At 45.9% G+C, this 21,640-nt stretch overlaps 9 protein-coding genes and 2 non-coding genes across 11 annotated transcripts; 4 read left to right on the top strand and 7 right to left on the bottom strand.

Annotated features, from left to right (window-relative positions):
• Nucleotides 1–3: 3 nt before the first annotated feature.
• On the top strand, nucleotides 4–1,298 carry C8R40DRAFT_1118017 (uncharacterized protein). Its single transcript, XM_046228679.1, has one exon. The coding sequence runs from the start codon at nucleotides 72–74 to the stop codon at nucleotides 1,266–1,268; it is 1,197 nt and encodes a 398-aa protein (XP_046083480.1). The 5' UTR covers nucleotides 4–71; the 3' UTR covers nucleotides 1,269–1,298.
• Nucleotides 1,299–1,886: 588 nt separating this feature from the next.
• Nucleotides 1,887–4,635, top strand: C8R40DRAFT_1118014 (endo-1,6-alpha-mannosidase). The gene is made up of 13 exons (XM_046228678.1): nucleotides 1,887–2,283; nucleotides 2,352–2,454; nucleotides 2,524–2,683; nucleotides 2,753–2,795; nucleotides 2,859–2,911; nucleotides 2,987–3,063; nucleotides 3,135–3,160; nucleotides 3,233–3,276; nucleotides 3,333–3,344; nucleotides 3,452–3,691; nucleotides 3,760–3,872; nucleotides 3,957–4,048; nucleotides 4,117–4,635. Exons 1-13 carry the CDS (start codon nucleotides 2,197–2,199, stop codon nucleotides 4,255–4,257), a joined length of 1,191 nt encoding a protein of 396 aa, XP_046083479.1. The 5' UTR covers nucleotides 1,887–2,196; the 3' UTR covers nucleotides 4,258–4,635.
• Nucleotides 4,636–4,946: 311 nt separating this feature from the next.
• Nucleotides 4,947–5,020, bottom strand: C8R40DRAFT_t183. The gene has a single exon. It is a non-coding gene; the product is annotated as a tRNA-Ala (tRNA).
• A 393-nt stretch (nucleotides 5,021–5,413) lies between these two features.
• C8R40DRAFT_1173784 (uncharacterized protein) lies at nucleotides 5,414–7,185 on the bottom strand (the record flags this gene model as incomplete). The annotated part of the gene is made up of 5 exons (XM_046232073.1): nucleotides 5,414–5,842; nucleotides 6,054–6,500; nucleotides 6,573–6,796; nucleotides 6,864–7,031; nucleotides 7,110–7,185. 5 exons carry the CDS (start codon nucleotides 7,183–7,185, stop codon nucleotides 5,414–5,416), a joined length of 1,344 nt encoding a protein of 447 aa, XP_046083478.1.
• A 193-nt stretch (nucleotides 7,186–7,378) lies between these two features.
• Nucleotides 7,379–8,877, bottom strand: C8R40DRAFT_498743 (uncharacterized protein). Its single transcript, XM_046235259.1, has 3 exons — nucleotides 8,598–8,877; nucleotides 8,378–8,537; nucleotides 7,379–8,328 (listed from the first exon to the last, which is right to left on the bottom strand). The coding sequence occupies exons 2-3, from the start codon at nucleotides 8,448–8,450 to the stop codon at nucleotides 7,679–7,681; spliced, it is 723 nt and encodes a 240-aa protein (XP_046083477.1). The 5' UTR covers nucleotides 8,451–8,537; nucleotides 8,598–8,877; the 3' UTR covers nucleotides 7,379–7,678.
• Nucleotides 8,751–11,880, top strand: C8R40DRAFT_1117999 (cytochrome P450). Its single transcript, XM_046228677.1, has 13 exons — nucleotides 8,751–8,863; nucleotides 8,930–9,265; nucleotides 9,323–9,614; nucleotides 9,695–9,836; nucleotides 9,903–10,082; nucleotides 10,162–10,307; nucleotides 10,374–10,489; nucleotides 10,546–10,663; nucleotides 10,724–10,753; nucleotides 10,827–11,000; nucleotides 11,090–11,171; nucleotides 11,236–11,374; nucleotides 11,446–11,880. The coding sequence occupies exons 2-13, from the start codon at nucleotides 9,248–9,250 to the stop codon at nucleotides 11,659–11,661; spliced, it is 1,653 nt and encodes a 550-aa protein (XP_046083476.1). The 5' UTR covers nucleotides 8,751–8,863; nucleotides 8,930–9,247; the 3' UTR covers nucleotides 11,662–11,880.
• A 309-nt stretch (nucleotides 11,881–12,189) lies between these two features.
• C8R40DRAFT_1117995 (mismatched base pair and cruciform DNA recognition protein) lies at nucleotides 12,190–13,106 on the bottom strand. Its single transcript, XM_046228676.1, has 4 exons — nucleotides 12,877–13,106; nucleotides 12,630–12,813; nucleotides 12,458–12,523; nucleotides 12,190–12,409 (listed from the first exon to the last, which is right to left on the bottom strand). Exons 1-3 carry the CDS (start codon nucleotides 12,946–12,948, stop codon nucleotides 12,468–12,470), a joined length of 312 nt encoding a protein of 103 aa, XP_046083475.1. The 5' UTR covers nucleotides 12,949–13,106; the 3' UTR covers nucleotides 12,190–12,409; nucleotides 12,458–12,467.
• A 73-nt stretch (nucleotides 13,107–13,179) lies between these two features.
• C8R40DRAFT_t184 lies at nucleotides 13,180–13,267 on the top strand. The gene has a single exon. It is a non-coding gene; the product is annotated as a tRNA-Ala (tRNA).
• Nucleotides 13,268–13,521: 254 nt separating this feature from the next.
• On the bottom strand, nucleotides 13,522–15,240 carry C8R40DRAFT_1071860 (uncharacterized protein; the record flags this gene model as incomplete). Its single annotated transcript, XM_046226391.1, has 2 exons — nucleotides 13,522–13,827; nucleotides 13,951–15,240. 2 exons carry the CDS (start codon nucleotides 15,238–15,240, stop codon nucleotides 13,522–13,524), a joined length of 1,596 nt encoding a protein of 531 aa, XP_046083474.1.
• Nucleotides 15,241–17,056: 1,816 nt separating this feature from the next.
• C8R40DRAFT_1151447 (clathrin coat assembly protein ap17) lies at nucleotides 17,057–17,817 on the bottom strand. Its single transcript, XM_046229556.1, has 6 exons — nucleotides 17,772–17,817; nucleotides 17,660–17,719; nucleotides 17,538–17,609; nucleotides 17,365–17,485; nucleotides 17,140–17,312; nucleotides 17,057–17,090 (listed from the first exon to the last, which is right to left on the bottom strand). Exons 1-5 carry the CDS (start codon nucleotides 17,793–17,795, stop codon nucleotides 17,158–17,160), a joined length of 432 nt encoding a protein of 143 aa, XP_046083473.1. The 5' UTR covers nucleotides 17,796–17,817; the 3' UTR covers nucleotides 17,057–17,090; nucleotides 17,140–17,157.
• Nucleotides 17,818–19,784: 1,967 nt separating this feature from the next.
• Nucleotides 19,785–21,378, bottom strand: C8R40DRAFT_498197 (uncharacterized protein). The gene is made up of 3 exons (XM_046235256.1): nucleotides 20,751–21,378; nucleotides 20,573–20,680; nucleotides 19,785–20,505 (listed from the first exon to the last, which is right to left on the bottom strand). Exons 1-3 carry the CDS (start codon nucleotides 20,957–20,959, stop codon nucleotides 20,022–20,024), a joined length of 801 nt encoding a protein of 266 aa, XP_046083472.1. The 5' UTR covers nucleotides 20,960–21,378; the 3' UTR covers nucleotides 19,785–20,021.
• Between the last annotated feature and the right edge of the window lie 262 nt (nucleotides 21,379–21,640).

Raw genomic sequence — 21,640 nt, 5'->3', positions numbered from 1 at the left:
ACTTGATAGTGCAAAGGTATTCCAAGAAATCGTGAGCAGATTCTCGAAAGTATTTCGTGGACCGCATATTGATGATAAGGGGTATTATTTTCTTGATGTTGGGTGAGTGTTTCGTGTTCTTGCCAGTGATATATGTGTATTTTTTTCTGACTACCGTGACATATTGTCGTAGATGTCGTCCAGGCGGATTCGCTTCTTTTATTTTGCAAAACAACGCTTTCGCTATAGGGGTGGGGATATCACCGCTTCCGCGGGAGTCGGTGTCCGCTCCAGAGACCGTTAAACTTGAAGATGGAGTGTTGGAACGTGAACGTGAACGTGCACAAGAAGAGTACTACGCACGCCATCAAAAACATTATGCTCCTTTCACTCGGTCGTCAAACTCGAGATTCAAGCTATACTTTCTTGATATTGCCAAGATAGACCTGCGTCGTCCGGGTGAAAAGAATCGTCGGGGGCTCTTTAATACTACTTCCGAGTTGACTAGCTGGTCTGGGTTTGGTAACGAGGAATCTATTCAAGGAGGTTTAGGTCATGGGGCGAGTGAAGTTACCACTGCTGCTGATATCCCGTCAGAGTTGTTGGATTTGAAGAGGCCACCGCAGGAGTTGTTGTTTGGGTTCAAACAGGGTCCGGAGTCAAACAGGCATACAATGGCAGGAGCGTCGTCGAGGAAGTTTAATCTTGTTATATTGGATGATCACACCTCTCCATCATCCTCATTAACTAGTGACCTCCACTCCATTGCCCAACTCCTCCTCGGGTTCCAATCCCTCACTCAATCTCAATCCGGTGGTGGAACTCTCGTCGTCCGTCTCAGACACCCCGAGAGCGTGATCACCGCTAAAATCCTGTATATGCTTGACACGCTTTCCTCTACCGTCGCTGTCGTGAAACCGCGGGGAATGCTCGGCGACGCGGAGGATCCAGGGTGTTTCTATGCTATAGCGCAGAATGTTGGAGGAGGCCCGCATGGACATAAGGTTGGAGAGGTGGTGGAGGAGTTGAGGAAGCTTTGGTGGAAGTTGGTTATGAGGGTTGTGCGGTGGAAAGGTTTGGTGGGGTCGGTTGGATCTAATGTGAAAGTTGAAGCCGATGCGATGAGGGATATATGTGGATTGAGAGAAGAAGATTTTGATTTTATCATCTATACTGACGAGCTGAAGGGATCGAAGAGTGATTATTTGGTACGTTTGGTGGCTCTTGGGGAAATGGTTTGGACAAGACAGCTTGAGATGATATTGATGGTTGGGGATAATCGCAAGTAAAAGTTTCACCGTTGAAACTAATATTGTACAGTCAATATAACAGTAAATAACGATAGTTGGTTTCACAGGAAAGGTACCCGTGGGAATTATTCTCATCGCCACCTTCCCGTCGACGCCCATCCAAAAGTCGATATAGTTCTTCCCGTCAGTTCCCGTCCTCCACTTTCCTCCGCTTTCAGCTCGGTTCTCGTCCTCGTTCTCATCCAACTCCTTCTATCCCTCTTCGTCCTATGTACCAACTCAGACCATCCACCAGTTTCTACTCTCCGTCGGTGCAAATTTCGCGATGGATGGCAGAATTGCAATTAGCGTTTCCGTCGGTGGATGGCGTCCAACGGCGGACGCTAGATGCTATGTACTTATTGCGATTCGCGAGTTTTTCTGTTGCTCTTGCTCCCCTGTACTAGCCTGTACTCCCCCTGGTTTCCTTGCCTTTCAATAATCGGGTTCTTTGGACTTCTCATATTACATGTATGTACAATTTCTAAACTCCAAGTTGTTCTTCAAAGGTACTGTAGTGCCATGCAATTGTACTGCCATGTCCAGCCTCGTACCGGCTCCGGCAGGCTCTAGCGAGGGTGTACAAACTCTGCTTCAAATATAAACGTTTCATAGACATCATCACATATGTATTTTTCTGATGAAATTTCAAACCCTACACCGACCCTAGCATACATACCGCTTGGCAATAATACATACCGGTAACGCGTTTCGTTTAAAAAGCTCGGGTTCCAAGTTTGAAACACTCCTACGGTCGTTCCTTTATATTTCATTCTTCCTCTGTGCCACCTTTGCTGTCTCTTCTTTCACTTTTGGGTCTCTCCCTCTTTGCCTTTGCTTCTATAGTCCAGAGCAACCTCGGGCTCCACAACATAAATTGACGTTCATTCATCCATCTATCCGTCCATCCATCCATTCACTATCATTCATGACTCGCCTCGCATTCTTCGTTGCTCTGCTCCCGAGTTTGAGCTTAGTATTCGCTCAGGATTTAGGTGTTCCGACTACATGGAGGGTATGCGTCAAAGTGGCGTTCTTTCGTTCTATATTCGATAACTGATTCGTTACGATCGTATATCACAGGAATTCAACAACTCCCGCCTCCTAGCTGAACGTATATCAATCGCGAAATCCGCGATCGACACTATTCTTCCTCAGTTGGATACGTCTAATGGCCAGTTCGATGGTACGCACTCTCTCCTTCCTATGAAATGGCAATTTAATCAATTAATTATCACCCTCCTCTGTCATATAGGCATCGGCTTCTGGCAATCCGCCAACGTCTTCTCCTCCATGGCGAATTTCGACCATCTGGCTAGTTCGACGGTGTATAAGGACCAAGTCATCAATGGCCTCACGGCGGCTTACAAGACCTACCCGAACTTCGATCCGAATGGGTACAATGATGATGCGATGTACGTTCTACCACACACTCCCTTCTTATTAGCGGTCTATACAGGTGTTGACATTCGGATATACATCAGGTGGTGGGCAACGGCTTCATACTATGCCTACAGAGCATACGGGGTGAGATATTCGTGTTTCATATCCCTTCTGAGGATGTTCGTTGATTGGGTAAATACTCATCAGGACTCGACGATGTTATCTATGGCTGTCGCGATCTGGACCCGTGTGTCGAATTAGTACGTCTCGCAGTTGTATATATGTTTGATTTTGCTGGGACTGAACTTTTTCTACTTTTTTTCTTCAACGTGTAGTGTCGTCTCGGTAGCAGACGCTAAAGCAGGAAAACAACCGAACAAGGATTTCACGATTGCTGGGACGTGTTATGGAGGTGAGTCCTCGTTGAACCGACCTTATTGATGAAACTATAACATATTCATTCACCTTTGTGTGTCCTTGTAGAAACTATGGCTGGGGGTGTTTTCTGGGTTCGTTCTTCTCCCTTCAGCCTCTCGTTGTTGGGAGATATCTAAACATGAACTTGTTAAAACATGATATAGCGTCCGACAAGTGATGATACAGGCATCAACTCGATCACTACTGGGTGAGTGTTTTTTTTTGAATCTTGAGTGAGTGATGGTTGAGCTAATCTGATTATAGCTTATACACCACGTACGTCTCTAGTACATCTCCCGCGACCTTTCTTTCCCTATTCTAACCTCCCCACCCCATCTCTCCTTCCCCTTTACCTTTATTTTTGCCCTTTTCCCTCCCTTCAGCCTCTCCGCCTACCTCGCCGAAACCACAGGCGACTCTACCTACACCGCCGCCGCCACCCTCAGCGCTCAATGGATCCAAAACCTCCAAATCAGCTCCAGTGGAATCATCCTAGACGGCGTCAGCGGAGCCGACTGCACACGCACAGCCGCGAGCTGGCTGTTCACGTATAATTCCGGGAAATACATCGAGGGGTTGAGTGTGTTGAAGGATGTTACGGGGGCTGCTATTTGGAAGTCGCTGTGAGTTTTTACATCGGTTGCTTTTTCTTTGGTGTTTCTGACTATGACTTTACTAAACCTGTGGGCAGAATGACCAACATCACCGCTGCTGCTGTGAAATCACCTGTTTGGCAAGGAAGCAATGGGATTATCACTGAAGGTGCTAGTAAGACGTCGGATAATGATGGTGTTGGGTTCAAAGGTGGGTATTTTTATGGAGGTGGTCGTTGTTTGAATTGATGCTGACTGTTTTACTGTTATTCCCTTTATCACTCCTTCCATGTAGCCATCTTCATCCGAGGCCTCGACGAAGTCAGCGTTCGCTCCGCAGACAACAGCGCTCTCCAAATCCTCATCCACAGTTATAACGATGTCCAGGTACTTCCCAAGTTCTCTCAACATAATAAATAAACTTGATTTTACTGACGCTCCTCCCCCTTTTGCAGTACAACGCGCTCCTGGAACTCGCCGCAAACGGTACTTCGTACTCGCCTTCGTGGCCTGGACCCGCTCAGGAGTTCACTACGTGGGGTCAGATGGCTGCGTTGGATGTGATGGTTACAGCGATCAACACGAATTCGCCGTGAATCTCGACGTCGGATGCGCCGAGTGCTTCGAGTTCCTCGACCTCGATTACTTGGAGTTCTGGTTCTCCTAGTAGTTCGAGTACACCGGGTGCTTCGGATACCCCGACAGCCGCAAATCAAGTTCAAAAAAACCATGCACGCAAAAATACTCCAGTTCATTCGATGTCTGGATTCCACCTCGGGCTTGGACTTGGGCTTGGGCTTGGACTTTTCTTTATGGGAGGACTACGCCGTTGCTGAGTTTTATAATTATTTATTGGTTTATCTACATTATTTATCTTCACTTTCAGCAATTGCTGTATATAATATATACCTCTTTTGTAAGTAAATATGTCTGTCGTTACTGTACTAGGTCAATGTCTATCTTTATGATGTTGATACTGTGATATTCACATTCTCTACTTGTGCCGGCGAAACGGTGAAGATACATTGCCAGATATGACCAGGTACAGACTATTGCCTCAACTCGCTCACCTCGGCACACGTACACCACTCACACCTCGATCCCCCGGGCACAATTACACTTTGATCTCCTTCAGGATCAGCGTATAGCATGGTACTATTTCAAAAATATCATCTACTGGGGCCTTTGAGCTGAAGGAGGGGAAAAAGATGGGGGGCATCGGAAAGGAGGAGAGGGTAAATCAATGAAAATTGCAGAAAAATGTAAGCTCAAATAAATCAACTCATGGACACACTGGGAATTGAACCCAGCACCCCCCGCATGCTAAGCGGATGTGATAACCAACTACACCATGTGCCCATATAACATGTGCTCTCAGAGACAGAACCAGTTATCAATCATCGATATCGATCAGGCCGGACTAAATTATCGATTCTGAGAACTCCAAAATGCAGAACCGCAGGGCCTGGCTTTTATGTCGTAGTATGGTTCAGTTCTTAATATCTCAATAAAAACCCCAGTAATCCCGGTTGCGTATCTCAAACAGGTCATTCCCAACTGAAATATGAATGAAAAAAGCATGTTGATTCTTGAAGAGAATGTACATATACAGTGATTCATCCTACTATCACATTGACTACCCTTCTTTCGCTCCTGGAGCTGTGCCCATTTTTCCCTATGTAATTTGTCCCCCCGACTTGACGTGACTGACGACCATTCGTTGTCATTCGCGAATATAGTTTAACACGGCTCCTACAACGCTCCTTCCAATAAACTCATCGCACGCGTCGCGCTCCCCCACGAGCTCTGAAATCCAGACCCTGCGTGGCCGTAATTGTGAACGAGAGGTATCTGCGGTGCAGATCCAGTCTCGGACTGAACAATCCACTCAACCTCCAGCCTTAACCCTCCCTTCCTCGCAGGCCGAAAGCCACACCCGGCTTCGATTATGAAGGGTTCGACGAGGTTGAGGAAGTCAGTGTCGGAGAGGTTGTCGAGAGCGTCTGGGGTCAATGTTATAGGAGTAATAGGAGTATAAGCGCCATTGGTGGAAGCAGTCGGTGGTGGAGGATGCAGCAGCTCGGGACAAAGCCTCACCCCTCTCCGCAAGATGTCTAGTGTAGTCTCTGGACGGGGAGTAGGGAAGAAATCGTTGGGCGATTTGGTGCCGCCAATGATTACCTGTGTGGAAGGTGGTTCATTATCATGGAGTTGAATGGAAAGGAGGAAATGAAGGAAATAGTGAGTAACGAATTCACAATCGGATCAATGACAATCACAAAGATATGTCCGATGATAGGAGGGCGAGACGATGAAATTTTGATATAAATGTAAACGAGACGAAGGAATCGAAAAAAACCACACATAGAACAAAGTAGAAAATCCAACTCACATCCCCACTCCTTCTCGGAATGATATACGTCCATAGATCCTCTTTGCCATCTTTCCCTTTTTTACTCAACGTCCTACCGAAATTGACCCACGGTGTCCTCATAAGAACAGTTTGACCTCGGAGAGGGTACATAGCCTCGTCTTGGACACCAGGGAGCGTGAGAGAACCGAGCCCGGTGCAGTTTATCAGGGCATCGATGGGCGGGGGGGTATCATCAGAACTTTCGATGGCTTCGCGTAACACACGCTGAACGCCCTTGATATCTTTAATATCATCAACTCGCCCCTTTACTACCTTTCCACCCTTCTGAATGAATCGGTCGTAGAGATACCGAAGGTAAACGGGCGGGTCAATGGTTAGAGTATTGAACGATACGCCGGAGTGAACGCTTAGATCAGCGAGTGATAGCGGAGACGATTCAAGAGTTGAAGGTGAGAGTATCTTGAACTGAAAAACGAGAGTCAGAGTGAGTTTGGAACACTACTACATAGAGGAAAGAGAAACTCTGTCGATACTCACATCAGGATACCAGCCCAAATGATGCTTCCTCTCCCCAGTATTCTCATCGATAGGAATCTCTTCATGATAATACTCCACCTGTTCAATCCTCATAAAACATTTCTCCGCATCGCTTTCCTTTGAGGATAAGTCCCACATGACACGAAAAGTTTCTTGGTCGATGGTTAATTGCTCTGGGTGCTCGGTGGTATAAGTTGAGGAATTGGCGTCTGGTGCGGAGACTCCTGGAAAAACAACCCGACGCGCGTCATATTACATTTTATCATGCATTCCAAATAAAGGGTTACCCACCAGTTCCTGTAGAATGAGAAACATGGTGTGCCCCAGCCCAATGACTCGTGTAAGCGATAGATTTTGGGTCAGTGTGTAGTTGCGAGGCGAGGATCGTTACTCTATAGTTCAGATTGCGTTTCGAGTTCGATTCGAGGATAGTTATAGCCGTTGTGAGGCCGACTACGCCTAGATACAAGCGAGTCAGTAGTAGAAGGGAGAAAAAGGTGCAGAATGCAAAATAAAAATACGCAGATAAGAACCTACCAGCTCCCAAGACGACTACGTTTTTGATATTCGATTTGTTTTCCGATCCTGGCAGAACGTTCTCAGAGTTATTCATGGTTGGTTATTTTTTGACTTGGGGTACTATCCAAAATCTTGAGGGGGGTTGTGAGTGTCGTCCTCGAACACACACACCGTTTAAATCAAAGAAAGAGTCGTACCTAGTCGTACATGATAACACCTTGATAAGGATTTATCCGCGTAATCGATAATTTAGGAACTTCCACGGAACCTGAAATACCGTTCCGTTTCCGTTTTTCGGGCTACACTGGCCCTACACATGACTCACCGCTTGCTTTCTTTTCTCATCAATCTATTGTGCCCCAGGTGCACCCCCAGCATGCTCCGTTTCGTTATTACATGTTTCTGTAAAAAGTAAATGGACCAACGAGCTTTACATGGTGCTGCGATGTCAATTAGGCGACATTTGGGCGACTGTCGCGAGAAGACACGGGCGCGTATAACCGGGGGGGCTTCAAATTTTTCGAGTCAAAACTTCAAACTGAATTGTGGTGACCATAATGGCGAAATAGATCGTAGTGGATTGTGACCTAGAAGCAACGATGGTGCGAGGCGTTATTGAACGTGAATTTTGTGGTTTTAATCATGAGTTTTCGGATGCCATTTAAAAATAACCAACTTGTTTGTCCGCTCAGAGGGTATACACCGGGTGTGCAAGGCATTGTCAATGAGTATAAATGTATACACCTGCGCATCACAGAGAAACCAACGACTTTGGCGGTACATCCGGCACGTCTCCACAGATAAGTACATGTCCGAGTCATCTTGAGGGTAAAACAGTGTTCTAAGTGTACTAATTCCATCTTGCCCATCGGCAAAGTTAATAGTCCCGAGTCATGCTTTGCGGAGATCCTTTGAAATTCAGAGGAGGAGTACTGGGACAGCAGGTGCTCAGTAGTTATCCTCGTTAATAGCAGGGTGAAGATTTTACTCATAGCACGAACACCCGCATTCTTAACGCAGCATAACGCGTCAATGATCATGGCAAGTAAGCGTCTCGGGCCCGCCGCATATATCCAACGTTCGAGCTTAGAACGGGTAAGTGGAGGTCGAAACAGACGGAATTTGGGAGAAGCGACTATGAGTGGCTCAAGAATAGATGACATTAGAAAGTGAACGTTTTCACGCGTAAACAGCGGGCATATTCTAGATATACCGTAATTTGAAGTCTGCATCCCATCTGGTTAGCTCAAGCTATACGCGAATACCTGTGGTGCTTAAGAACGTACCTTTTGCACAACTGTTCGCAAAGGCTGGTACCCGTTTGAGTCCATACTTTCCTATCCCACGTTTTCCGAGCATATTCTTGCTGAGATCAATCACCGTATTGCCATCGTATAATCCATAAGTGCAGCGTATATATCATTGAACTTGACCTCAGGCTGTTCTCTATCCGTGAACGGCACAGCGGGAGATTGCAGAAGTACTGGTTAGATTCTTTTGGCTCACATTGCTGACGAATTACCGTCCAGGAGTGTAGAGAATTACAACGCATAGGGAGTAAAACCTAGTAAGACGAAGGTTCGTTCCAACTTCCAACCCGCGCTCGCTGCGGGCCGGAGATCCTAGAGCTTACGATTGTTTGGTGCTATTTGGTAGAGGTCTGTACCGTACTTTGAGTTCCCCGCTCGTGTGGTACCAAGCTCCTGCTTCTGGTTAAATTACACCTCTGGTAAGGCTAGTCAGTAGCCCCCAGTGCCCTCTTATACTCAAGCGTACGCTCTCATTTTTCGAACCCAAAACTCTTTTTTGTGAACTTGCCTTCCTTTTTTCACTTCTAGCTAGTGCCAAGCGCTCTTGAGGTCAAGATTCTTCCGTCTTTTGTCTTCCCTCCCGCGCGTAGCTGTGATCTAAACACTAGAGAAGATCCCTCAAGCTGGGCCTTGTTAATAATATCAACCAGGACTAAGCACTTCTACCTTCTACCTGATGCTGATTCATCTAAATCCATCTTCCTCGCATCGAGATAACACTTTTCTCGTTGCCACTGTTGGCTGCGAGCATCACGGTCACAAATGCTACATAGATAGAAGTTGGAAGATTCCGGCATCCACAAATCGTTCACTGGTACTATGTAATATCGAACCATCGACCTAGTCATGTGTATCATTCATCCTGTTTGTCAAACTTTCCAGATTCTTTCGGTTAATAACGTCTCTCTATAATATTCACAGCATTCACAATCTCAAGAAAGCAATTGGGCTTCCCTTGCTCCAAGTTCCCTATATTCCCTCCTTGAGACGCAACCTTGTCTGGGTGTGCACAAAATGGCATACGCCCTTACCGCCGCCGCCGCCACTATTTTTGCTCTCCCAATTCTCCTCCTTCTTCACTCACTCTGGAAACCTTCTCGACTGTATCCTCTTCCTCCAGGTCCGAAGAAGCTTCCGATAGTCGAGAACATGTTTGATATACCGACTGGAGCATGTATCTGGCTAAAGTATGCTGAGATGTGCCAGAAATATAGTGAGTACACGTAGTATATACGTTTTATGTATTACACATTGTGAATTAGCTAAATCGTGTCGCTCATGGTCTTTCATCAGAGTCGGACATCATCCATCTGAGCGCGCTCGGGAACTCGATCGTTGTATTGAATTCTGCAAAGATGGTTAGCGATCTATTAGACAATCGAGGTTCAATATACTCAAGTAGACCTCCTGCAATAATGCTGGGAGAGCTTATGGGGTGAGAATTCAGTGAAAAAAAAAATCCACTCTTTGTAACTGTTATTGTTGACATCCAGAATCATAGGTGGGGGACCTCGGCTGTCTTCAGGCCCAATGATGATTTGTGGAAGGCACAGAGGAAGATTCTAAATCAAGCTCTCCCCCCTACTGATCCACAGAAATTCCACCAAAAGGAACTGAGTGCAACGCATGATCTGATTCGCGTTCTTCCGTATACAGATAATGTTATGCAAAGTTTACAAACGTGAGTTGGCAATTGATGTTCTCCGTCCCGAGTGTATGGCGGATAGACTTATCTGAGTTCGTATTTTTCTTTTCCTTAGATGGGCTGCGGCGTTCATCATGGATATCACATATGGTCTCAAAGACGAGGAAGCAGAACCATATCTCCCCATGGGCATGGCAGCAGTCAAATCAATGGGCATCGGGGGAACGCCTGGTGCATTCTATGTTGATCAAATTCCTATATGTGAGTATAGACCGAACCCTTATCGGCGAGGCCTGGATGTCTTAACGTGTGTTGTTCTCTCCCCAGTAAAATATATCCCCGAATGGTTCCCCGGAGCAGACTTTCAGCGTAAAGCAAGAGAGTGGTCCGACTTGCGTATGAACATGACTGAAAGTATTTTCAACGTCACCAAAGAGAAAGTGGTATGCAATTTTTTTTAAATCTTCACACCTCTGTTAATGGAGCCTATGAAAATCAGGCAATGGGAATCGCCGCGCCGTCCCTGACCTCGTTTGCCCTTGAGGAGATGGATCACAAGCAGGATTTGGCGAGCCAGGAAGATTTGATCAAAATAACTGCAATCACGGCTTTTTCAGGTAAATGCACAATTTCGCTCAATTAGGGAGTTCGGCCTCGGTGGCTCACAGCGTTCAAAGGTGGCGCAGATACTCCTGTCTCCGTATTAGGTATGAGGAGTCAATCACAAATTCCCGACTTGTCATATTATTTACACGACCGTGACACGACTCCCCCTACTAGGAGAGTTCATCCTGGCGATGCTCAGGAACCCGGAAGTTCAAGCCAAAGCTCATAGTGAGCTTGAGCGAGTTCTTGGACCAGGAAATCTACCGAGCCTCAACGATGTGGGATCGCTCCCGTATATCACGGCAGTTGTTCGAGAGACGCTGCGGTACAGTCCTGTCACTCCGCTCGGTGAGTAGTATTACTCAAGCCTGGAGCTCCTAAAATTATCAATCGACTATGTACATAATAATTTACAACTTGGGATATTTGGTTTTCAGCATTTCCGCATGAACTCATCGAAGATGACATATATGCGGGATATCTCCTTCCCAAGGGGTCTATCGTTTTGGCGAATGTTTGGTACGTCCGGGAGACTCATAATATAACCTTCTCGTCCCTAACATATGTCTTCACTGGTATGGAGGTCCATTCTCCATAATGAAGAGGACTATCCCGAACCGCACTTATTCAACCCTTCACGGTTCCTCGATTCCAATGGGCAAATTGACCCCGCAATCAAAGATCCAGCTACGCCAGTTTTTGGGTTCGGAAGACGTGTCTGCGTGAGCCTTCTCTGTCGTCCCCCTCTTTTCGGACATCTCAGTGAATTTTGAATGTTTCTTTTTGCAATTAGCCTGGAAAACACATTGCCCTTGATCTGTTGTGGATTGCTATTGCTTCGATCCTAACTTCATTCTCAATTGAGCCAGGATCCGACTACGAGGATGAGACCTTCGTCAAGCCTAACTTAAAATCCAAGTCGTCTGAGTCTGGACCGACGACCATGCTAAGCCACCCACGTCCGTTCAAGTGCCGCTTTATTCCTCGTTCAAAGGAGAAGTATCTCTAGGTCTTGGTAGTAATTACCCTGTAAGTACGACGTCAATCCTAGGTTAACCTACAAGCTAGTTTGAGGTTTGGATGTTTTCTTGAATGCTTGTCGATGTCTAGTAATGGTCACGGTCCCGCATCCCTAGTCCCTAAGAATAGTTGACAATATAGATTATCCTTTCCAGCAATCATGCCTCTCTGGAGCGGATTTACGACTGTCAGAACAACTTTACCAACCTTGAGCTGGGACGCCGAAGTTCTAGCGGGAGTCAACGCTCACGGACTCTGTGCCTCGTCGGCATTTATCTAGTCCCATTGAGCGAGAGTTGATCAATTGAACTTGTATGTTCATATGTGTGGTTAAATCGGTGATCTGCATAAAGCTAATGCGACACAAAGTTCATAATTATAAGTTCACTGGCAACGCTCTCAGCTCAAGATATATCTGGAATTAGATGAGAGGAGAAGTAATTAGCTTACACGCACAGTGACTATTGTTGCCTCACTATTACCATCGTATAAAAAGGTGTATTTGAACAACCGAATAACAGGAACAGAGGAAAAATGTATGTCAAATTATTGTATTCTCTGGGTTAAGTTTGCAATAGGGAATAAATCATTGCTTCAAAAGGATGCGATACATTTATTGTTTTAAAAAATTGTCGTTGGCCGAAAAGTTTAACGTATAATTTACATGTCATATACACCAGATAGTTTGTACCCCTAAGTGTCATACAGTATGTACAACATTTACATTTGCCTTGAAACTTCTGGTCACTAAATATGGGAAAAGCCTGCATATAAAGTTTACTTACTCGCTTCAAGTTATGCTTGTTTGTTCGCTTCCTTCTGGGCTTTGCCAGTCTCTTTCTGGATATTTCCTAAAGAATATATCATCAGAACAACGCGTCGCAGAAGCAGATGGCACGGCGAGTCAGATGTTAAAAAACAAATAATGGACTATAACCGTAACTTTGTAGTACTCACCACTAGTCTGTTTGCTCTTGTCACCTGTTATCGCACCCGTAACACTAGATACATAGCCGGAGACCTCGTCCTTCGCGCCCTCTGCAATTCCTTCTGCCTGGGCAGCCTTGTATTCTGTCTCGCCCTCGGCGTGTTCTTGTTTGCCTGATGTTTGCCAGGATTCAGCGCCAGTGAGATTGCCGACCTAGATTAGAATGATACACATTGAGCGAACAGTCGCGAACACGGAAATAAAGTCAAAACTCACAGCTTCAACGACATTGCCTTTCATTGAGTGATACTGGCCAGTGCTTTTGTCGGGTCCATTGGAAGAAGACATGATTGGTAATGAGTTTAGAGTTATTGAGGAAATTATTATTTCGAAAAATCGATGAGCGTTTATATATGTTTCCAATTACAATGACGCGCTATTCGAATAAAAAACGTCATATCTACGATGGAGGACTCGGAGGGAGATCATCGAGAAGGTGATGTCACGAAATGACGTCGGGGCGCGTTGCAAAATGATGGCGCATCAATTAATTAATGAACATGTGACTGCCGTTCATATGGGCACATGGTGTAGTTGGTTATCACATCCGCTTAGCATATTGCTTGTTCTTTGCGGGGGGTGCTGGGTTCAATTCCCAGTGTGTCCATTTTATTTTTTATTCACTGACTTGAATGTCCGATAAATGGTATAAAGTGGTAACAAAATGAGCGGACGTAAACATATTATTTAATCTGGGCTACATATTGGTATCAAATCAATTTCATGAATGCATTGTAGAAATCAAGAGATTGAAGGGCCAAAAATGATTTGTACAAACTTGATTATAAGGCATCGTAAGTATCAGTATATCAAACCGAAGAGGATAGACAGAAAGACGCCGCTTTGATCCAACTTACTCTCTCAGACATCTCTCCATAACCCCTCCGTGCCACTCATCCCATTCATCACCTCCCTTTCTACCCTAGCTACGCCCTCACCTGTGATCCATTCCACCGTCGTTCGCTCCCCGATGTCTTCACCTTCCCCCGCGTTCATTGAAACAAAAACTATTTTTGCCACCCCAGGACAATATAACCTGAGCTCGTTTCCCAACGCGCGGAAAGCTACTGGACCTACGACGGTTGGAGAAGGATTCCATGCGCTTATCTCGAGCTCGACACAGCACAAATAACGGAGTTGCATCAGAAGACCATAGAACAAGAGCCGCTGAATGGGTTCAAGTTGTTCGTAAGAAATACAGTTTTTTTCGTTCGAGGAAAAATATGGAAAGAAAAAAAAATTATGAGTTACATGCAAAAAACGGATCATCCGTTGAATAACATGACTAACCTCCCTTCCACCCACGGGTAAAACCAGAGTGCCCAGATACCTCAATGTACCCTTCAAACTGAGACTGCCAGTCGATTTAGTCGCACCTGCCGCTCTACCGTGACCACCGGATCCCGACCTGACCAAAGTTAAATTCACCACGGCCCTTAGTAAATCCATCGCAAAATTTTCTTCGTACTCTGCGTCAGCGATATCCAGAGCATACCATCCGCCTCTACCACTACCTCCCGTTAGTCCTTCCTGAACCGCTCTACCCCCTCTAGCACTTGATCTGTTCTTGGCAGGAACCAACGCCTTTCCTAACCCCTCAAACAAAACCTTCATCTCTGCCCTCTTTCCCTCCGGATCCGTGCGTGAAAAACATGTTTTTAGCCTTGACACGGGACGACCAGGCACAATAGCGATGGCCGCTTCCGAGAAAGTGCATTCCAGGGTGAATAGGTGCGGCAGGGCAGTTGGAGAAAGGGTAAGGCTATTGTGAGAGGCGCGTGGGCCAACAGGGCCTGAAGACATTGTAGTGACAGGGGTTTTCTCATCCAGCCCCGTAGATTCCTCTACCTCCCCAGGTTCCTCTCCTTCGTCGTAGTCTCCAATATACAGATCCTCGATTTCATCCTGTACATTTAGAAACCTTACCAAGTTCTCATCCCACCTCATGTCCGAATGGAAGCTTTTTAGCCGAAAAGGACAATCGGTGAGGATCCAGGCAAGACGGCCAGAGTAAGGCGAGGAAAAGGATCCGTCGATGACGATACTGAGATGACGGAGCCTGGACATTTTTTTCAACGCGTCAGAGATAGCAGGCCAGAGATTTTCTTCAGTCTCTAGTCGCGCCCTCGCACTGGAAGAAGTTGTAGGCACTTTGACATGCGGACCAGTTTCCAGTGACAACGCCAGTGCTACTGCTAACTCCATACTTTCGTCTTGATCGTCTGGCTCCAAGACTCCTGACTGTGCCTCGTTTTCTTCGGTGTCAGTAGCTTCATCGTCGCCTCCTCCTCCCTCTTCCTCATCTTCCTCTGCAGGTGCTTCTCCTTCTCCTCTCCTCTCCTCACCTTCTTCAATTGCAATAGTCAACGCCTCCACCAGCTCCGCGACCCTCGGTTGACTGACCAGCGTCTTACATATCCGCTCTGTCCTCTCTGTTTCATGCATGAACAGCGTATTGTAAAGAGCGCGTTCTGCGACGCGTCGAAACCCCTTTGATACGAGGCACAACGTTGCCAAATCAACGCGGCTCCGCACGTTGTTGACGATGATGCGATACGCTTCCAGTGACAGTTCCATCATGTCTCTAATGGGTCCCTATCTGTGTCCTCATCGACCAAATCCTTGTCCTGCCATGCAGCTGCCGAATCGAGCAGGAGAGCCGAGGGTTGGGGTTCTTTGTCAAAATAGGCGGAGATAATAGTACCGCTATAACAACGATGGATTTTTCTTTCCTGGAAGGGAACAAGGTCAAATATGTGTGTGTGCAGTGAAAAAGTTAACGGATGAGGCGTGGAAGGCTTCGGAGAGATTTTTTTGGGACGGAACGTAGCCACGCGATGAAATTCGAGTTCAACCCAAGTTTTTGTTCCGAATCGAAGAGGTAGAAGCCCAGAAGGTGAGCTAGAATCCCACTGTGGGACTAGAAACGCAACAATGTAAACCGAGCACGAAAATGGAAAACAGCAGGGGGGAGGGCTGATGGGATGGCAAGGGGAGGGAGAAATCTGCCCTCGTAGAAAAGACTATCAGGGTTGGAATAACGAAGACCCTCGCGGGACATAGATGCCGATGAAGGGGAAATGAATATGTAACAGGAAAGAATCACTCACATCACCAGAGTGTGGACAGAACTGACAAACGAAAAATTAACGCCTTAAATAGCGAGAGATACATATATTAGTCAGGAACCCAATACGATATGAAGGGACATGCCTGGATATCAGAGGTAGTGGGAAGTGCTAAACGAACGACTGCGCAATTGCACGTCCTAGAATGAAAATACCATCAGGCGCCTTGTATTTATGGAGAAGTGGAGGCGGTCGAGTATCTGGATCAACATGTTTCGAGGTGAACCCTGATGAGTTTATTCTCGGAAGGAAACAGGGAAATATCCCGGAATTTTGTATTCCTTATTACTCAACGCTTCTTCCCCTTCAAACTTCCATATCGCGGTCGCTTTTGATTGATGCAACTCGCAGTTCATCCTGGAGCGAATATGGACCAATAATACATCGGAAGTCACATCAATTCTCATCAGCCTTCGAATTTCAGACCCTCATACACGCGATAACCATGTGTCCGCAAATTCGGGGATTAATTTCGTCAGTGGATTCTGAATCTGTGTTCCCTAGAGACATAGTTGACCTCATGCTTTAGCTTTGAGTAGGAAAATCGGTCCAAATTGAGTGTTTGTACTGTATAGCGGATCATAGACCTCTGTCTGGCCTAATAAGCGGGCGAAAGACTCACCGATCCAAAGACTTGACACTGGACAACTTGATCCTCTTGATATAAATGACTTCAAGATTCTCAATGTTACAAAGTGGAGAGATTATACCTTTGATGAGGTTTTAAAAATACTCGGGCTCCTTATTCAAGACCGAGAAGACCGCCAGAGTCTGGACAGACTGGTCCGTAGGGGTGGCCTGGTCTTCGTTGAAAGGTAACGTTAAAAGATTTCACACCCGAACCCGAAAGCAAATGTAAAAGGAAAAGGGATGCAACATGACAGTTGTTGAAACCTAGTTGGAACGGGACGCGAGAACTTCCTTCATTGCTTGATCACCCGTCATTTCTCCTGAAGGCAACTTTTTCTCGACGGATCCGGGATGTTCGCTCAAGAGGATGCCAATTTTGAAGATGTCTGTGAGACAAGCGAGCTGAATGGGGTTGACTGGGAGTGCAGGAAGCAACATGAAACCGATGTCAATCGATACGCCCAGGCGAGCGGGCAGCGTAATGAGATCCGCAGATAATGCAGAAACTTAGCCTGGCGCCGGTAAAGCTTCGGTCTATATCGAGTCAATCAGTACTCAATGCAGTTGGTAGAATCGCATAGATGACGGAGAGATAATGCACATTGCAAGACGGGGAAGTCACACGTGTTGGACAAAGTATTATTCCAGATAAGCACTAGTGGATACACAGGGCTGCATGTCTGGTCATTGGAAGTGACTCATGGAAAGGAAATGAACTCACTATGTGAATACATGAACGTCATTCCAACTTCTCTAACTCCTCAAGCCTCGTTAATACGACGTCTTTACTCGTCTCCTCTACTTCTCCGGCAAGAAATATCTCGTCCAGTATGGCATAGACTTTGTAAAAGTTGAAAACGAGGTCGAGTTCGCAAACATTGTCAAAAAATGAATCTGTGTTTCATGTCAGTAATCTACGCCAACAATATTTGCAGGGTCAGCAAACCTAGGACTTCGACAAAAAGGTGTATTGCTTCAAGATAAGCAAGCTCATTATCGTTGGCTTCCACGCAGACACAAAAGAAGAGACCGGCATATCTTCTGTAAACAACTTTGTAGTTCCGGAACTGCAGCTCCACCATCAATTATAGCTCTGTTGAAACGAAGACACAGGCTAACCTCAACAAAGTTGGACTGGTATTTCTGATCTCTTGGAGCCACTAGCCGATGAACTTCCCCTCGAAGGCGGACCTAAATTCGAGCATTAAATGACATTCCCCGTTTTACGATCACCAATTGACCTTCTCATCGTCATCATAGGGTACATACCACTTCGAAAGTCGAGTTTTGCCCTGTCTATTCTGCAGCACTGACACTCAGCTTCTACCAAGTCTTCGGAAACGAGCGTGTTACCTGTACGAGGATAAACCTGATCATCGACGTCGTTAGCCAATAGGTGTGCGCTTGATTATGCAACAATGATTATGCAACCATTCCTCAATTTAATAATTCCCACACTCGCGACGCGACGCGAAACCGACTCTATACGTAAATGCGGCGACATGTAAGATACTCCCAGTTCAGTTTCGACGCATATCACGTGCTGGTCACAGCTGTGACCCCGCCAAAATCTCAAGGTGCAACGAATTGGTCTTTCGAGTAGTTTTCATTTGAGTTATGCAAAAATTAAAACACGGGCACTGTTAACCTACTGCTTAAAGACAATATCAGATTTTCTGAGATTTTATAGTGAAGAATTCAGAGATGAGATAGCATTCTAGCAAGAGTGTCTAAACTAAGCGCCAAGTCCTTAATGGTCCTCGGTTCATATTTTTGTACATTGACTGCACTTTTCTCATCATCCCCAGCTGTAAATCATGCTTGAATGAGCAATGTTTTATTATGAATAACCTGGGTGATTCATCCATTCTGAGAGTGGAATAACTTCAACAAGAAACAAGATGCATACCATGGACAAGCCACAAAACTGTGCTGAAATGATGAGTATTTTGCTCTACAGGCATCTATGCACATCTCTTACTACAAAATACAATACAAAGTCCTCAAGTGCTGTTGTTCTTGACTTTTGAGTTTTTTCAAGAATGTTGAGATTCATCAAAAATGGTGAATTTTGTGATTTCGCACACCATAAAGCTATAGGCTTTCTCAATTATGGATATAAGACTTAGATTTTCTGGGTAGGTCTACCTACGAGGGTACTCAACAGGGCCCGTGTTCTCAATAGACTGTATTGGGGCTGGGTGTTGAGATAAAAAGTGCTCAAGGATTGTCACTCTGAAAGTCACTGAAAAGCACATGACGTGCGTCGAAACTGAACTGGGAGTATCTTACTTTCATCTAGTTGTCTACTCTTGTTACAGCCACTGAATTCGAAACGGTACATATACAATGATCATCACTTATTAATACTGCTAAAAACCTTTACAATTCGGAGTTTTTGGTCGCGCTAGAAACTTAGACTTGTATACTTGATAGGGAAAAGAGGCCGAGATGGAGAAAACCGCCTTGATAGGCCTTGATACCAGCTGATACCCTGGCCCATGATTTTGAGATTCGGGTTAGTACCGTAGTTCGCCTCGCAGGATGGTCGTTACTAAGTTATTCAGGAGGGCCCAGTATGAAGAATTCCTACGCCTTGGGACGTCGTTCAAGTTGAAGGATCTGCTTATTTCGGTACTCTCCCGACACGTGTTTTCCACAATCATTGACAGAAAGAAAGAGGGAAGGGTCAGGCCTTGGCTATCACTCTGGAAGCCCTGTGGAAGCCAGTGAAAGGCTTGTATTTATCCGCATATGTACCAAGCGGGTGCTACTTTGGCAACGACGCAGGAGCTTTAGAGCCTTATTTCTTGTGCCTGACTTCAATCTCTGCATCTATGGTTTGTCCGAGTTCGGTCTACGATGAAGACAACGGGCGCTTGCTTGTACTTGTGCGTTTATCTTATCTCCAGTTCGAATCTCGGAACAATGTTCACGCCCTTTAATCTGGTACAATCCGGAAAATAACTACCTGTCAGTGCATATGATTCGGTCTTCCTTCGACTTTACTCGGAAAGCCATGTGTAAACCTGACGATGGAGACTAAAAACTCATGAAGACTGTGATTGCAATACAAGGAGGTCGAGGGCATTAGTACATATTGGCCTAACACACTGGGTTCGCCATGCATCTCGCCGTGGTCTTATTCTTGTATCTTCGATCTCACTCAAATATTCAGCAAGGCTAAAGAGTCGGAGCAACTCTATCACACCGTATGGTTATCAATTTACATGCTCGACATGTATATCCTATCTTCACCTCTCCTTCTCACACCTTACTTCCTCAGTGTCCTTGATTTAAAGATTCGCATCTTTGGTCCTTCAAATAATGGCTTTCGCTTTGGAAGTTTTGATTTTGAATTAAATGACGGAGCCTAAATGGAAGGTCCCGTAGGATATGGAGAAGCTCGATGGGATACCATAGCCCCTCTGCATTGACAAGGAGAGCATCCTCGTAAGAAATCTCAGCGTTCGAGAAACAGTAAATTATCTATCAACGGCCTCTGCTGGCTATCAAAGGCCACGCCAGTCCATTTTTACGACAGCCGCCCCAGAAGAATTCTTGCCGCTGATATGCGAGGAGGAAAAGAAGGAGGACACGCGATCACACTTTATAGGAAAGGAAAGGAAAACCGACACCCCATTGAGGAACAGCCGGGGTCCATGCTACACACATTGCGCTAGATGCGACATGGATGTACATAACCAACAATGCTTGTGCCTCACATACCATTAGGGCATGACATTTATCCTCAACAGCCCCTTTACAAAAACGGCAGAGCCTCCACACCCGAGGAATTGGAGAGCGATACCGCTCTTCATACCGCAAGTGTGTACGTGATACCACTTTTCGCAAAAATATTCGGGACAAAAACAAACAGATGATTTCAGTTTGAGAAACTCGACCATTGAGATTTTCTCGAAGGCTTCCACTGCATCTACCCGATCGAATGCACGACAATGGCGATCCGGTCGTCGATAACGACACTTCTTCTGAAAAAAAAGGCTTTCGATGGGAAGTCGTTGGAACCAGCGGGAACCGATGGTAACTTCGACAGACTAGAATTCGGATACTTCGATATCTCTCTCTATGCAACCGAAGATCCAAAGAAAAAACCTTCTGTAACAGTTGAGCAACTTCGACTCAATACTCACTTGATCTTTGCCTTTGGCAGCGTCTTTCGAAGAGGGACTTCTTTAGACATTTGTATCACCATATTTTTCTCGAAATGTACCACAATGCCTCGGGAATGTGATCGGGCTCTGCGGACGGCTGCTTTAGCCAACATCGTGCTCATAATGGGACTGAGATTTCGAGCTCGAAGATCGTCACCTTGCAGCTGCCAGCCTCTGCCAGCCCAGAACCCCCCTCTGATCGACCAGGCAAGATCTTCGATCCAGAGATCTTGCATATTGCCTCCTGAATACTAAGATTGACACTCCCGGGATTGACGATCTTGTAAAAGATATTTTCCGCAGGTCGAACTTCCCGCTTCGAGTGAGCTTGCTGGATGTCTCCCGGACCTTGAATATACTGAACATGAAGAAGACGACGAATCCAGTCGTCAATCTCGACCAGCTCTCGACCAGTATCGGCGTCTCCTCATTTGATGTCCCTTGCTTCGACCTCTTCCCTCAATCCAGTGATAGTCGGAACGTTGTCTACCGTTTCTCTGGGGGCTCAATCTGGATAGGTGTTCCTCCGTTGAATTTTTCCCCGCACTGACGGAGTGGAATCTCAGACGATCGAACCTCATATGATTGAATCTTCGCCCGAAACTCAGGACCTGCGTTCGACTCGGATGTTCGTTCATATTGTGTGTTCCCGTTCGCCGGATTCCCTACAATGAGGTCCAAATCGTGCCATTGAAAAAAGATTTTCCTAAGAGTTGAATTCAATGAGTGGGGTTCAATCGAGGAGGCCGGAGATCCTTATGGTCTTTAGTACACGAGCAACAGTGAAACGAGATGCATGGAATGGTACAGTTGTGCTCAGTACATACATGCACGGGTACTATAGATTCGCGACTCATTTTCATCGATTGTACCTTTCCGAAAGACTGGTTCTCCTACCAGGTTGTTGGAATACAAAATCCGTAGGCTTCAATACAAACACCTCCAACAGATAAGACATGATTCCGGGAACTACGTACCTTCCGATCTATAACTTGTAAACGATTGAAGCGAGCCCTTCAACGACCTCTTTGGCCAATAAGGCGTGAA

The sequence above is a fragment of the Lentinula edodes genome (assembly GCF_021015755.1).
Source record: "Lentinula edodes strain Le(Bin) 0899 ss11 chromosome Unknown C8R40scaffold_32, whole genome shotgun sequence".
NCBI lineage: Eukaryota > Fungi > Basidiomycota > Agaricomycetes > Agaricales > Omphalotaceae > Lentinula > Lentinula edodes.
This window is presented reverse-complemented; position numbering and strand designations above follow the sequence as displayed.